The sequence below is a fragment of the Protomyctophum parallelum genome (genome assembly GCF_964188405.1).
Source record: "Protomyctophum parallelum genome assembly, chromosome: 4".
NCBI classification, from domain to species: Eukaryota; Metazoa; Chordata; class Actinopteri; order Myctophiformes; family Myctophidae; genus Protomyctophum; species Protomyctophum parallelum.
This window is the reverse complement of record NC_139700.1, coordinates 957,499-972,922: the sequence shown is the minus strand read 5'-3', so window position 1 is coordinate 972,922 and position 15,424 is coordinate 957,499. Positions and strand designations below refer to the sequence as shown.

The 15,424-nt window shown below is 47.0% G+C and overlaps 1 protein-coding gene across 1 annotated transcript in view; it reads left to right on the top strand.

The window, feature by feature from the left end:
* Window positions 1-4,638: 4,638 nt before the first annotated feature.
* The window catches only part of best1 (bestrophin 1), a gene marked incomplete at both ends in the record, with an annotated part of 44,662 nt that continues 33,876 nt past the window's right edge, over window positions 4,639-15,424 (top strand). Inside the window, 3 exons of the mRNA XM_083764069.1 lie at window positions 4,639-4,790; window positions 7,405-7,499; window positions 7,598-7,831. Coding sequence (XP_083620195.1) covers window positions 4,639-4,790; window positions 7,405-7,499; window positions 7,598-7,831 — 481 coding nt within the window. The remainder of the gene's footprint in view (window positions 4,791-7,404; window positions 7,500-7,597; window positions 7,832-15,424) is intronic.

The following is a 15,424-nucleotide window of genomic DNA, read 5'->3' as shown; positions in this document are numbered from 1 at the left end:
CAACAACAAAGCTGCTCTCCAAAATCTGGCTTTGACAGGCCGTCTGCCCCACATGGAATACTATCGCCATTTTATTTGATTGTGTCAACTAAATCCTCATTAATGCAAACTAGATTCAACATACTCAAGCCTGCACACATTGTAAATATCCCCCGAAATATTTTACCGAGCAAATGGACTGTTGCCACCTTCAATAATAATGAAAATAATAGTCTTTATTGTCTCCACATCATATATTTTTGTTGTCATGGACACTTGTACAAAACATTAATAATTCTACTCGAGTTGGAAGCATTAAGACCCATTTTAACCCTCTATGGCTTCCTTTCTGAAAAATAACGTCAATTTAAAAAGATTCACGCGTTTAGATATTCTATTTACAATGGGATGTGGACGGGAGCTGGTGCCACTTGGACCCGGACGTAACGTAGCACTACAAAATGACGTCGGACTTAAATACTGAATGGAGAGCCTCCGTCCCCACCAGCTATGGGATTTTTAAATCCAGATCCATTGAGCCTCCATTATAACAGGATTTTCAAAGCCTTGTATTGCTAAAGCTTCGAGCGCTGTCCATGGTGAGCTGCATCCCGACGATTGTAAATCATCGTCTTATTTGTGAACATCGCTGCGGACGTGTAACTGCTTCTAACGAGAGCTAAGCGGTATGAGCTTACGGATACCGATCAATGTCCTCACAACAACAGCCCCCACCTCACTGATAACCCGGAAATTACACAAGGATCGTAGAGTGAGAGCGGACGGTTAGGTGTGCTTATGCTACCACCTAGTGAGTTAATAATATTTATCCCACAATTTTTGCAATTTTCACCAAGTGTCAATTATCTAATGTATTCCTGGGCGCTACACTTCCTCTGCCAACCTGGGGAGGGCAGCGGACTGACCTCATGCTTCCTTCCATGCATGAGAGGTCCAAGCTTTTTCTTTTCAGGGGAGAGTTTACCTGGCCGGACGTAGCACGTGGAAGGTACACATTATTCTGACCAGTTCCTTTCCCCTCCATCAGGCGCCTCGGCTGGCCAGGGGGAGGTAGTTTAGAGACCAGGATTACCATAATCTTTTTTTGTGAGGGTACCTATACCTATAGGGGACACGGGGAGAACATGCAAACTCCACACAGAAAGGCCCTTTCGCCAACCACACCTTGGGTATGAGCGTCCCCGGCGGGAATCGAACCCAGGACCTTCTAGTTGTGAAGTGACAGCGCTACCAACTGCGACTAATTCAACTAAAGGCAGCCATAGTTGATTGGGTATAGGGAGAGGTTACCTGGGAAACACAGACGGTCCCAGGTTCCATTCCGAGGTGTCCATGAGGACATCTCCAGACTAAAGAACATCATAGGCTCATTTTCCTACCTAGCAGTGAAATAATAGTGAAGTGTTTGCAATGTTTGCGGTTCAGATTAACTGGAATAGTTTCACAATACAGCTCTGTTAGGACAGATTAGCACGTCAAGTGACCGGACACACACACACACACACACACACACACACACACACACACACACACACACACCACACACTTCTCTTTCCTCTGCGTTCACTACAGAGGCTGTCAACAAACAACACATCAAGTCACAGTAAGTATGTTCATTCATCCATCCATCCATTCACTCACTCACTCACTCACTCACTCACTCACTCACTCACTCACTCACTCACTCACTCACTCACTCACTCACATTGTCAGATCAGTAAAACCTTGGAGTTGTGTACATTCAACACGGAGAGTGTAATAAATGTAATCAAAACGATGACATGTGTTATGCGTGCACCATCGGAATTAATTATGAAACTCTTGTTAGGGTTTAAACTATATTTAATAACCACAAGAAGAACAAAAGCGTATTGAGTGTATAAAACAAAGTGTCTTATGATGTAGAAATGATTCAACTTGTGGTTGTTCACTATTGAATTATTCCACACCGGTCTTGGTTTTATACGGCTGTTTGCTTGACTTCCTTTTAGTGCTAACAATATACAGCTGTTCCATTCCAACTCGTCATGCTTTCCTGATCTTTTCTGGAAGGTTTTCTGAAAATGTAGGTTTTATTCACTGATAAGCCTAATTCTACTGCTTTGCTACTGAAAAGTAGGCCTATAGTCCAGCAGAGGAACTTTATCTATTCAGGGAATCTGTCTCACTGACGATGTTCTGTTTCTGACAATGCACTGACAATCTACTGAATTGTTCTGTTTCTGACAATGCACTGACAATCTACTGAATTGTTCTGTTTCTGGCAATGCACTGACAATCTACTGAATTGCCAATGGCAGGACAACTGTATCGCCTACTTGATTGAATCGTTTTCATGTTGAAACATTTTTTTCTTCTTCTTGGGTGTTAGTCTCCCATTATGATAAGTAGACGGGCATATAAGGATAATGTTTGCATGTGTGATATGTTTACTAGACGGTATAACATTATAATTACAAGGAGAAATCACATCCTCAGTGAGAACTGAGAAGTATTATAGTGATGTTTTCATGTTATAATTATAAGGAGACTCACACACCCTCAGCAAGAAGTATCGGCCAGCCACAATAACTGGACCGTCAAATTATGTTGTAGATCATTTACAATATCTGACTGTGTCCCACATATAGACTACATAGAGCAAATAGAGAATGTATTCTCTGCTCTACCTCCACCTGAAGAATGCTGAGAGTAAATAACAGGCCAGGTGTTTGGCATGCCTGAAAGATTACTGTAGCAATACTACGTTTCTCTCCATATCTAAGAAGAAAAGACCTTGAGCTGCTGCTCTGAAAAAGAGCTTGTTTATCTCGCTTCAAAAGCTTAGTAAAAGACTATCTGTCTCCAGACTAAATGTTCTTTTAAAAAAACTAAGCTGAGCCAAGTGCACCATTTAGGACGAGGCTCCTTTTTGACATAGATACAAGGACAACACAACAGACTTACGTACAAGACAGTGTACATATAAAATACTAACAACAATGAAAACAAAGAAAAGAAAAGTTACAGGAGAAAAGAAAAATTATAATATTTTTTTCCAAGTGGTAGGTACAGGGTTGTGAAATGCAGTGATGCATGTGTGCAGGTGAAGGTGGGTTCCGTCTTACACAGAATCAACTGCACTCTTCGATATAATCCAACAAGGGGGTCCATACCTCTACGAATACATCTGCCTTATCTTGTATTTCATATTTAAGTCTCTCCAGTGGTAATAGACATTATTTGGGCCGTCCACATATGTTCTGAAGGTATGTCATCTGTCTTCCATAAAATGAAGATACATTTCTTTGCCAAGAATCTAAATAGATCAAATAGTTTCCTAGCTCATACTTACGTTTGGGTCTGCCCCCAAGAGATATAATAGTGGAGATTTCCTCAATTTTACCTTAAACCCTCGGACTGCCAGCCCAATAGCAGCTTTTCAGTGCCTCCTGCCAGCTCTATTCATATTATTAATTCATCATTTTAATGCCAATAGAAAAATCCGTGACATACACATATCTCATTTGAACAACATGGCAATCCTAGTATTATACCCAGTCCTGATGGTGGCGGTAACTTCACCATTATGCCGATTTTGACCAAATAGAGCGACACAGTCAGATGTCCGGGATGCTAAGCTAACATTGTATATTTTTATATCTACGTCAAATTAAACTCTAATCAAGCCCCAAATATCGCATTTTACGCAGCGATGCACATAAAGACCGCACACGTGCGTGATCGACCAAACTAGCCAAAAGTTGCTACATTATGCCACATTAAACCCCCGATTATAGGGACAACCCATCAATTCCGTCAACGGAAGGTTTGGATTTATTGATTAAATCTGTCAATTCCGTCAATTCAAGGGTTAAGTATTTTTTCCATTTGACAAAAATATATTTTACTCGCAACCCATAACCCCGTGACCCAAAGATGGGCCCATTGTTTGGGAACCAGTGATATAGAGTGTAGATGGCGGTGGTGGATTTGAACCCCTAGAGGTTCTCTGAAGAGAGATGGAACTATTGACCACATTAATGTTTCTATTTAAGACATGTTCTCTAAAGGGAGATGGCACTATTGACCACATTAACGTTTCCATTTCAGACATGTGATCAGGAGGTTGACGAGGAAACTGTGCACTCAGAGAACATCCACCACAGCACACAACTCACTTTGTGTGTGGATGAAATATCTGGTACAGAGTGGGTCTTCTGGTGACAGAGTGGACGAACTATCTGCTGACAGAGTGAAATAATCTGGTGACAGAGTGGACGAACTATCTGCTGACAGAGTGAAATAATGTTCTGGTGACATAGCAACAGAACTCTGTGGTGACAACCATCTGGTGACAGAGTGGGTCTTCTGGTGACAGAGCGGACGAACTATCTGCTGACAGAGTGAAGTAATCTGGTGACAGAGTGGACAAACTATCTGCTGACAGAGTGAAATAATCTGGTGACAGAGTGGACGAACTATCTGCTGACAGAGTGAATTAATCTGGTGACAGAGTGGACGAACTATCTGCTGACAGAGTGGAATAATGTTCTGGTGACATAGCAGCAGAACTCTGTGGTGACAACTATCCGGTGACAGAGGTGAACTGTGTGCTGACACTGGTGACAGAGCAGAGCGGCGGTAAGTTCAGAGGTCATGACGGTGACGTACTCTCGGCAGGTGGCCGACGCCGGTCTGGGGACGTTCTTCCACCTCCTGCTGCGCTGGAAGGGAAGCGTCTACAAGCTGCTCTACAGAGAGCTGATCATCTTCATCTCTTTGTACTACCTGTTAGGAGTCTTCTACAGGTAATTATATTATACCAGACCTTACGTGCCTACTTGAGAGCGATGCAACTTGGGAACCTAATAATACCCATAGACAACTTGTCATAGCGCCCGTTTTAACTGTCTGTCTGTGTCCCACATGGAGATCTCTGTATCTGCCAGTCTGCCTGTGTCACTCTGAAGAGTGCAAACTGACTGTGAAAAGTGGAGTGGTTAAGTATTCAATTTGCAGGTGGGGTTGCCATGGCAATCAATTGGCTGAGGCATAGGCTGGAAATTGCACAGGTGAGGGGATTTAGGCTGATTAGGCCTAGGCCCACTGGCAGAGCCTGACCAGAGCCTTTTGTGGTGGTTCTGGAGAACCGTGGGTCCGACCGACTCGATACCTGGCACTGCACTCCCTGCAGGGGTGTGGAATGTGTCGAATATGAAGCCGGTGGGGCAAACGGTTCTCGAGTTACGTGCATTACAACCATACACACACACGCAGACACACACACACACACACACACACACACAGACGTGGCGCATTTATAGTAGAATTAAATTATATGAAATTCTTCTGCAGGTACTTTTGATTTTGATTGATTGATTGAAGTATTTATTAATAGTTTGCAGAATTACAGTACATTTAAACTCAATACAAAAAACTGTTATGAACCCAATAAAGCACTGCACTTACAAAAGGGTCCACCTTGTTCAATTCATCATAATATTTAGAGACAAATATACACTTCAACATAGCCAAAAAACAGGAAATCATCATCATAAAGGATGTAAAAAGAGAAAACATACAGTGAGGGGTAAAAGGGGTGGGTGGGTGATTCAGATTTTACGGGGGCCAGTTTCAAATTGCGGCCGTCCGTAGGTGCCCTTTGAGAGCGGTTTTGAAGGAGTCAAGGGATCCGCATGTCTCTGATTTGGCACTATCTTACAATAAATGCACCGAATCTCTGCATGTATGTACTGCATGTATAAGTACATGTGTACGTCTGTAGTCCTAACCCGAGAATCCTTCGCCCCACCGACTTCAAATCCAAGTTCCACAACACGACAGGGAGTGGTCGACCTTGAGTCGGTCGGATACATGGGTATTCAGCAAGTTCCCCACACGTGCCATTTGATTAGTTTGTCAGTCCACTTCAGTGTGCAGTCTCCACACATCCTGACAACGGATATAACGGCTATTGCATAATAGGGCGGGGCATGTGTTCCCTATGTCTGCGTCGTTCCCGAGTAGGCCGGTGACCAACGGGCACTGTTCTTTTTTTTCTGCGGCTTTCGCCTTTATTTTATATTCTTTATAGAGGGACAGACAGTAGACTGACAGGAAATGGGGGAGAGAGATGGGGGATTGACATGCAGTAAAGGCCGTCGGGATCGGGAGTCGAGCCCGCGGCACACTGCCAGATTCGGACTATACCGGCCAAGGTGCCTGGACTGCTGAGCCACAGCCCAGCCCACGGACACTGTTGAATTGAAGGGACTGTGTAGGATATGTTTGTGTTGTAGGTTTGTGGTGATGATGATGATGATGATGATGATGATGGTTGTAACAATTGCCCTTTATCAATTAAGGAAAACCATTAACTAAGGAAAAATAAACAACAGGATCGTAGGATTATAGTTTATATTATTTATATAGAGATGCAGCAGAAGTTTATTATCAAACAAACGGCGTACACTTAAATCAATGCACTTGGTAGAGTGCGTCTGTCCCTGTCGCTCTCCCTATACCATAAAGAAATAAACAGGTAAACAAAGTAAACAAACTGAAATCACCAAACAATACTCTTTTCAAAACCCCTCCCGCCCCAAACAAGTCCCGACGCTCTCTGTAGCGTCCTGCGCCACAACGTTCGCAAGGCACAAAACAATAAACAATCCCCCCAAAGTCAAGTGCGCAAAACCGCGCTAAGTATTCAATAAATAAATAAAGTCCGTGTTCGTCCTCTTCCTCAATGAAGCGCGCGTCCGCGGCCGTTTACGATAGTGTGTTCCTAGGCGTCCAAAGAAACATAAAATATCCGTTCTGAATGATCCAACGGAAAAACACGATTGGGGTACCCCTCTAGTCACAATCCCATTAGAAAAGTTTGGAACGATCTCACCATTAGCGCCGGCTCCGCCACATACCACGCACGCCGGCAATGGTTAATCCAAACTATGATTCACCACGATTCACCACGGCAGCAACCAGCACGTCACTTCTCCCGATGGCCTCGGCGGTCCTTCTTTTCGCCTGCAGACACTACGTTCACACTTCTGTTTGTGAATTAAACTGTTATCTGGTGCCTCTGGTGCTCCTCTCTCCTGTGTAGGCCTACACCTCTGTTTGCAGTTTCCCCCCCGTTCCCTGTGTGCCACTCCCTCCATATGAAACCTTAGTGTGGGTGACGACGTCAGTCCCTGACAGCTGTCAATCACCCCTGTACAGGCCCATTACCATTCTTGTGAATAGAGTGAATAGAGATTATACTATTTAAGTATTGAGCATCACACATATTTCTTTTCATAAACAATAACATGCATAGGGAAAATAAAGCAGAAAAACATTGAAATGTGCTTCGTCACATGGTGATGATGGTGATGATGTGTGCGTGGGTGCGTGCGTGCGTGCATGCGTGTGTTGTAGGTTTGTGTTGGCTGATGATCAGAAGAGATGTTTTGAGAAGCTCTCTCTCTACTGCAACCATTATGGAGAACTGATCCCTGTGTCCTTCATTCTAGGTGAGTTATGATGTCATAATACATCACACATGCGTGTGTGTATATATTATTTACATGTGTGTTTTTTAATTGTAAAAATATGACCATATTGTTTCCAGGTTTCTACGTGACCTTGGTGGTGTCCAGGTGGTGGGGTCAGTTCGAGAGCGTCCCGTGGCCCGACCGGCTGGCCGCGCTGGTGGGGGGTCACGTGCGCGGCGCCGACGAGAGTGCACGTCTGACGCGACGCACGCTGATGCGCTACGCCAACCTGTCCGGAGTCCTGATCTACCGCTCGGTCAGCACGGCCGTCTATAAGAGATTCCCCACGGTGGAGCACCTGGTGCAGGCCGGTACGTGCAGTATTAAATATTCTGCTGGTTGGGTTTGTGGGCTGTGAGCTGACCACCCAAGTATCCCCGGTCAGAGAGAGTATGTGACACCAAGGTATATTATTAACAAGGTCAGGTTTATTATCTCCTTAATCCATGGTTTCTACAAACAAACAAAGGAATACATTAGCACCTAGTGCAATGGCAAAGTACTCAGAATACAGCATATTATCTCAACATTATGGCAAAGTGAGCAATAACCGATCAACATGTTGTACAAATAATATATTAAAGTCAATACAGTACATGGGAACAAAGGCTTACTTTGGTCAAGTACGCATGGCTGGAGTAGTGGGTAGACTCAGTGAGGTCTGTAGGTGCTGCATGTTGCCTGTGTGAAGGCTGGAGACTGAGTGAGGTGTGTGGGGTGAGTTGCTGGTTATATGTGGCACACCTAGACTGTGATTGGCTAATGAGTTGAGTGGTGTGATGGCAAACACATGTGTGATTGTGGATGCAGGGAATGGGGAGTGTCCAACAGAGGCTGCCAGTCAGACAGCATGCAGATAATTCACAACAGCCGCCCCCACAGTAGCTCAGCTACTGTGAATATAGAGAATTGTCTTTGCTGTTGAGGTGGCAGTGAGTGTAGTGCAGGGACAACCGGTGTAGTGTGCTGGGATGGACACAAATGTTCAGTTGTCAATTACGATCAGGTGTTGTCTGGGAAGACGGACAGTCAGCCGCCCCATGGAGCAAGAACTTGGAGCTGGTGAAGGGAGGCAATCAGCCGTTCCGTGTTGACCAGATCTTCCGGCTGGTGACAGGGAGTTACCTCGGGCGGACGGCCCGGAGGCTGGATAGGAGCGGAACTGGCCGCCCCAGTCAGGAATGAAGGACGAGGCAGGTACAGAGGGTGACCAGTTGGTTGGGACCCAGGGGACCACGGCCGTCGACGCGACCACTCTGGCGGGCGACCGCTGTAGGGGAGCCAGACTGGAAACCGCTGACGCTGGCGAGGCCGTACTGGAGGGTCTGTAGGATACCTGGAGGAGTGGAGCCACAAGGGAGACCGGTGCTTTCGGCGGGGCCGCACCGGAGGTCGCTGATGCAGGTAGGACCGGGCAGGAAGTAGTGCGGCAGGTTGGCTTGGCTCAGAAGGCGGATCTGCTGCATCCTGTGCACGTGGACCTGTAGTGGCTGTGGGCCCCCGGACTGGAGGCTCTAGAAGGGGTACTAGGCAAGGCGATGACCACGCTGGATTGGGGGGCGTTGGACACGCCGGCCCTGGAGGCGATGCGCACACCGGCCCTGGAGGAGATGCGCACGCCGGCCCTGGAGGCGATGTGCACGCCGGCCCTGGAGGCGATGCAAACGCCGGGTCTGGAGGCGATGCGCACGCCGGCCCTGGAGGCGATGCGCACACCGGCCCTGGAGGCGATGCGCACGCCGGCCCTGGAGGCGATGCGCACGCCGGCCCTGGAGGCGATGCGCACGCCGGCCCTGGAGGCGATGCGCACGCCGGCCCTGGAGGCGATGCGCACACCGGCCCTGGAGGCGATGCGCACACCGGCCCTGGAGGCGATGCGCACGCCGGCCCTGGAGGCGATGTGCACGCCGGCCCTGGAGGCGATGCAAACGCCGGCCCTGGAGGCGATGCGCACGCCGGCCCTGGAGGCGATGCGCACGGCGAGGCTGGAGGCGATGCACACGCCGGGTCTGGAGGCGATGCACACGCCGGGTCTGGAGGCGATGCACACGCCGGGTCTGGAGGCGATGCGCACGCCGGCCCTGGAGGCGATGCAAACGCCGGCCCTGGAGGCGATGCGCACGCCGGCCCTGGAGGCGATGCGCACACCGGCCCTGGAGGCGATGCGCACGGCGAGGCTGGAGGCGGTGCGCACGCCGGGTCTGGAGGCGATGCGCACGCCGGCCCTGGAGGCGATGCGCACGGCGGGTCTGGAGGCGGTGCGCACGGCGGGTCTGGAGGCGGTGCGCACGGCGGGTCTGGAGGCGATGCGCACGGCGGGTCTGGAGGCGGTGCGCACGGCGGGTCTGGAGGCGGTGCGCACGGCGGGTCTGGAGGCGGTGCGCACGGCGAGGCTGGAGGCGATGCGCACGCCGGGTCTGGAGGCGATGCGCATGCCGGCCCTGGAGGCGCTGCGCACGCCGGCCCTGGAGGCGATGCGCACGGCGAGGCTGGAGGCGATGCGCACGGCGGGTCTGGAGGCGATGCGCACGCCGGGTCTGGAGGCGATGCGCACGCCGGGTCTGGAGGCGATGCGCACGCCGGGTCTGGAGGCGATGCGCACGGCGGGTCTGGAGGCGGTGCGCACGGCGGGTCTGGAGGCGGTGCGCACGGCGGGTCTGGAGGCGATGCGCACGGCGGGTCTGGAGGCGGTGCGCACGGCGGGTCTGGAGGCGGTGCGCACGGCGGGTCTGGAGGCGATGCGCACGGCGGGTCTGGAGGCGATGCGCACGGCGGGTCTGGAGGCGATGCGCACGCCGGCCCTGGAGGCGATGCGCACGGCGGGTCTGGAGGCGATGCGCACGCCGGGTCTGGAGGCGCAGCACGAGGCACCAGGGCTGGAGGTGCGGCAAAAGGCGCCAGGGCTGGAGGTGCTGGAACAGGTGGAGGACTGAGCTGGTTTAGTGGCAGAAATGGCTGAGAATAGGCCGGGCTTAGCTGGGGAAGAGTAGGGTGTGAATGCACCACCTGAACCGGTGTGCATATGGCCACCATGATCTGCTTCTGTGCAGTCAAATGGTGATGGGGAGGTGCTCCCCCTTGTTCTCCATGTTGGAGCTGATCACACACCAGCCATGTGCTGATGTGTTTTAACAATGTTCGTCGTTCCCCGTCTCTCCTATCAAGCTCCGTCATTCTGCTCTTCATGAGTTCCAGTTGATAGTTGTCCTCAGTTTCAGCTTTCCTCATGGATTCTACCACGGTGGGTAGATCCTGGATGGACCTCAATGTCACCCTTGGGTAGTCAGCTAATCCCGCTCGAAGGACCATATTAAATATTCTGCTGGTTGGGTTTGTGGGCTGTGAGCTGACCACCCAAGTATCCCCGGTCAGAGAGAGTATGTGACACCAAGGTATATTATTAACAAGGTCAGGTTTATTATCTCCTTAATCCATGGTTTCTACAAACAAACAAAGGAATACATTAGCACCTAGTGCAATGGCAAAGTACTCAGAATACAGCATATTATCTCAACATTATGGCAAAGTGAGCAATAACCGATCAACATGTTGTACAAATAATATATTAAAGTCAATACAGTACATGGGAACAAAGGCTTACTTTGGTCAAGTACGCATGGCTGGAGTAGTGGGTAGACTCAGTGAGGTCTGTAGGTGCTGCATGTTGCCTGTGTGAAGGCTGGAGACTGAGTGAGGTGTGTGGGGTGAGTTGCTGGTTATATGTGGCACACCTAGACTGTGATTGGCTAATGAGTTGAGTGGTGTGATGGCAAACACATGTGTGATTGTGGATGCAGGGAATGGGGAGTGTCCAACAGAGGCTGCCAGTCAGACAGCATGCAGATAATTCACAACATGCAGGCTGGGGGTTTGTGTGTGTGTGTGTGTGTGTGTGTGTGTGTGTGTGTGTGTGTGTGTGTGTGTGTGTGTGTGTGTGTGTGTGTGTGTGTGTGCGAGTGTGTGAACAAAACAAAATGCAACAAAAACAAAAGATAATGTAAGTAATTAATTCAGAGAGGCTCATTGTCGGTATCAGGCAACATCTCGAATGAGCGACCGCACCGCACCTGTCCATTGCCCCAGCCCCCGTCCATTGGCCCCACCCACGCCCATGTTCTCCCATAGATGTTCACCCATAGATATCGAGTGCGTTTGGATGTGCGCACCGGGAATGTTAGTAGAGGAGCCTATCAATCAGATTTTGATGCCCGTGATTTTGGAATGTTAATTTTTGGAGACAGGTATATCTTGATTCTTGGGGTTCCCAGAATACAAAAAAAAAAATTCTGTTGGGTTTTGCATGTGTAATTAGCATACTTAGCTAATGAATTGCCAAAAACGGAAATGGCAATAACTTTGCTTCTAGTTAACTTATAAAAGGTGATCTAAGAGTCTAAGTCTATGTTTGTGATGTCCAGAAAATCATCCGTTACCATTGTGAAGTCATACAACCTTTGCTAATTAGCATAATTATGCAAAAACTACGTTAAAATCAGGAAATTGCTGCATTTTTCACATTTAGCTGACTTAGAGAGATGATCTGAAACTCTTATTGACTACTTGAGTATTTTTACATGTCCAGAAATTCCTATCCTGCCATAAGTAAATCATGCAACCTTTTGTCATTAGTATAATCTGCATAGATGGTGTATTAATTAGTCTGGAAGTAGGAAATTACCCGTTTTGCTTTAATAGATTGATAAAAGTGATCTAACAGTCTGTTTCTTTTTATACATCCATAAATTAAACTCTTGCAATTAAGTCATGCAACTGTGCAAATATGATGATAACAGTATTGAAGCAGACACAACAGATCAACTGCATGGTTATGGGCCCTGACAGGAAGACTGTGATAACACTGGACATGGCCCTGTATGAACGTGCAAAGCAACTAGAGATGACCAGGGATGACTGCAAAGGTAAGTGGGTGCTGAGGCTGGGTGAAATGCATACTGTGATGACGGCACTGAGGGCTGCTGGCAACACCATAGAAGATAGTGGGCTTGAAGCCTGGAATGAGGCAGATATATATGGCCCCACTACATACAACGAGATAGATCCTAGAAGCGAAGCACGTGAAGAGGGCCCTAGAAGCACACATGAACAGTTTAAGCCCTGTTTGACCTCTATGTGGAAGAATTATTCAGAGAGTATCCACGCCTAGAGAGTACAGAGTCGGCACAGCTGGTTGACAAAAGCTGTATTGAACACATTCTTCAAGACGTGTTAAAGGAGCAGCAGGCCATGCTAGCTACCAACAAGTCCAACAAAGTCCTGGAGGCCATGGCAGAGTTTGACAAGAAAAAGGAGGCGAACATTTCCCTCTTCAAGTTTGTGTGGCGCTACATGAAGATGGTGTTACTGATATACACTTTCATACGTGCTACCCGTGATGGACTCTGGGAACTTCATCTTTCTTCCCTCGATGTGCTTCTTTGCTCATGACAAGCAGAAGTATGCCTGGTTGGTTCCAGTCTGAGAAATGAAGGCCCTGCAGACCACAGATACAGAGATCTACCAAGAATTTATGGATGGTCATTCCACTGTCAATAAGAATCAGATACCATTCTGTGCCATTGGGGTGGATCATGCACTTGAGCACATCAATCGCATCATGAAGACCCCAACATAAGTTTTAATGGTTTTTATTAACCACTTCCCCACAGAAGTATTAAACCAACAAACAATATATCAAACAAAATACATTTTACTATACTTTACCAACTTAGTAGAACAAAGGAGACCTGGAGATGCCGGCCAAAACAGGAGAATGGCCACCCCCTATAGGGACCAAAGCTGTTTCCCCCCTCCCCTAACTTAAAACCAACTAACTAATAACAACGAAAACTATGACTGCCGCCCATCTCCAGGCCAAACTGAACTAAATTAAGTTTAACTGAAAAAGTATTGACATGGTATTGGGACTAGAGTTCTCATCGGGCCCGAAATTTGAAGCCCGGCCCGGCCAGGCCCTAACTGGGTCAGCCTGAAGCTCGGCTCGACCCTAAAAAATACCATAATGTTAGGCCCGAAGCCCTATAAAGCCCGACAAAGAAAAAAAATAACGCCACTTTAATGCATGGCCAGCGCAGCAGCACGCGCCGTCAGTGGTTCATTGACGGCGCGTGCTGCTGCGCTGGCCATGCATTCAAGTGGCGTTCTTTTTTTTCTTTCAGTGTGTGTCTGTGTGAGAGTGAGAACGGAGTTCAATGGACTTTGTAGCGGACCCAGCTGGCAATAAGGAGTTGGAGATCGACTGATGAATTTTACCATTTTATTGTAAACTGTCACCGTGAAAATATAATACATACATCAAAGATCAATAAACATCGCATCAATAACGTCACATATCAGTACATCATAAGCAGTTTCATATATTAAAGTAAATCATATTCATGCATTGGCATTGCACATCTTCCATATATACACTACACAGCCTACATTTCTAATAATCTACACAAAGCATCTAGAATCATAAACCACCAGCCCAACATAACACATTACACAATAGATCAAGACCATAAAACTCAATATAACATTTATAATAAACTTCTAGGGAATTCAACAACAGTACAAACAAACAGTACAGAGTAGACATCCAAACCAAATACCTTTTTCCCCCTTCCAGCTAGGCGCTAAATCATTGAGATATGATATGATCTCTCAAGGTCCATTCTTGTGTTCTCTGAAAGTTACCTGTCCATGGGGATCGCACCAAACATTTCTAGTTTGTCATGCGATTCCCCATGCCGTCCGTCCATGCCAAACAATTCCTCCCCTGCACATGCTAAGCTGGATTTAAATAGCCCTCTCTAATGACAGCCGGAAGGAGCTGGCTGGCGCTTCCGGCCATACCCTTCAAAATAAAGTTCAGCCTTCTCGGGGTCCGTTACAGACTTCGTTCAATTCCTAATTATAGCCTATATATCTTTTAACATTTTGGAGAAAAACAATTGCTCTTTTGCATTTTCCTTGTCTTTATTATGGGCCAACTTGTGAAAGCTGCATGCTTTTATTGTGAAGGCTCTCATTCCTCAGTTCAGTTCTCACAGCCTGCTTATCTCCGCGTGCTGAAAATAGCTGATCTACAAGCTCAGCAATCATGCCAACAAACACAATATTTGGACCAAACAAATAATTAGAAAGAAGAAAAACAACAACAAAAGTGTAACCTGCCTGCCTTTCTAATTATTTGTTTGGCCCAAAACATTGTTTATTGTCATGATTTGTCACAACAAGAGTTGGCTTTGTCCGCGGCGTAAACGTCTTTAAATAAATACTTTCTGAAAAGTCTATGAGGAAAATGAACGGGGTTTTATTTTCCGTGTCTCTCATGGAGGCGGGACTGTGACGCTCTATAGGGCAAAGGGGACAAAAAAAGGCTATAACTTGTGAATGCTCACTCTTATCCTCATGACATTAGCTGAGGTATGACCCAGGTGTCTACCCTACATCAACAAATAGTCAGAATGTAATTTACGTAAAGAAATACTGACATATTTAGGCGATTTTGTGGTAAGGACTTCCTGTCTAATATGCTGTTACTGCATTACCTAGGATGCTATTACACAATGTCCAATGGTTGTATGGAGTTAGTACAATTTCATTTTAAATATGATTTCTTTAGACATACCCATCCCCTGAAAATACCAATTAGGTCATTCTGAATGGGAGGTGATTAGGTGATAATAGGCCGTAAGATAATAATGGTCATCACTTTCGGGGTGGGGAAGTCCAGAATATGAATAACCCAATAATGTATTTTATCTATAGAAATTACTTAAAAAAACATCATATAAAAAAACATCATACCTAAATCCTTGTCTTGATTTGACCAATTAATACAATTTTAATTATTGTAATATATAATAGGCGGATTTGAAAGCAGCACTCCCCAAATTCCA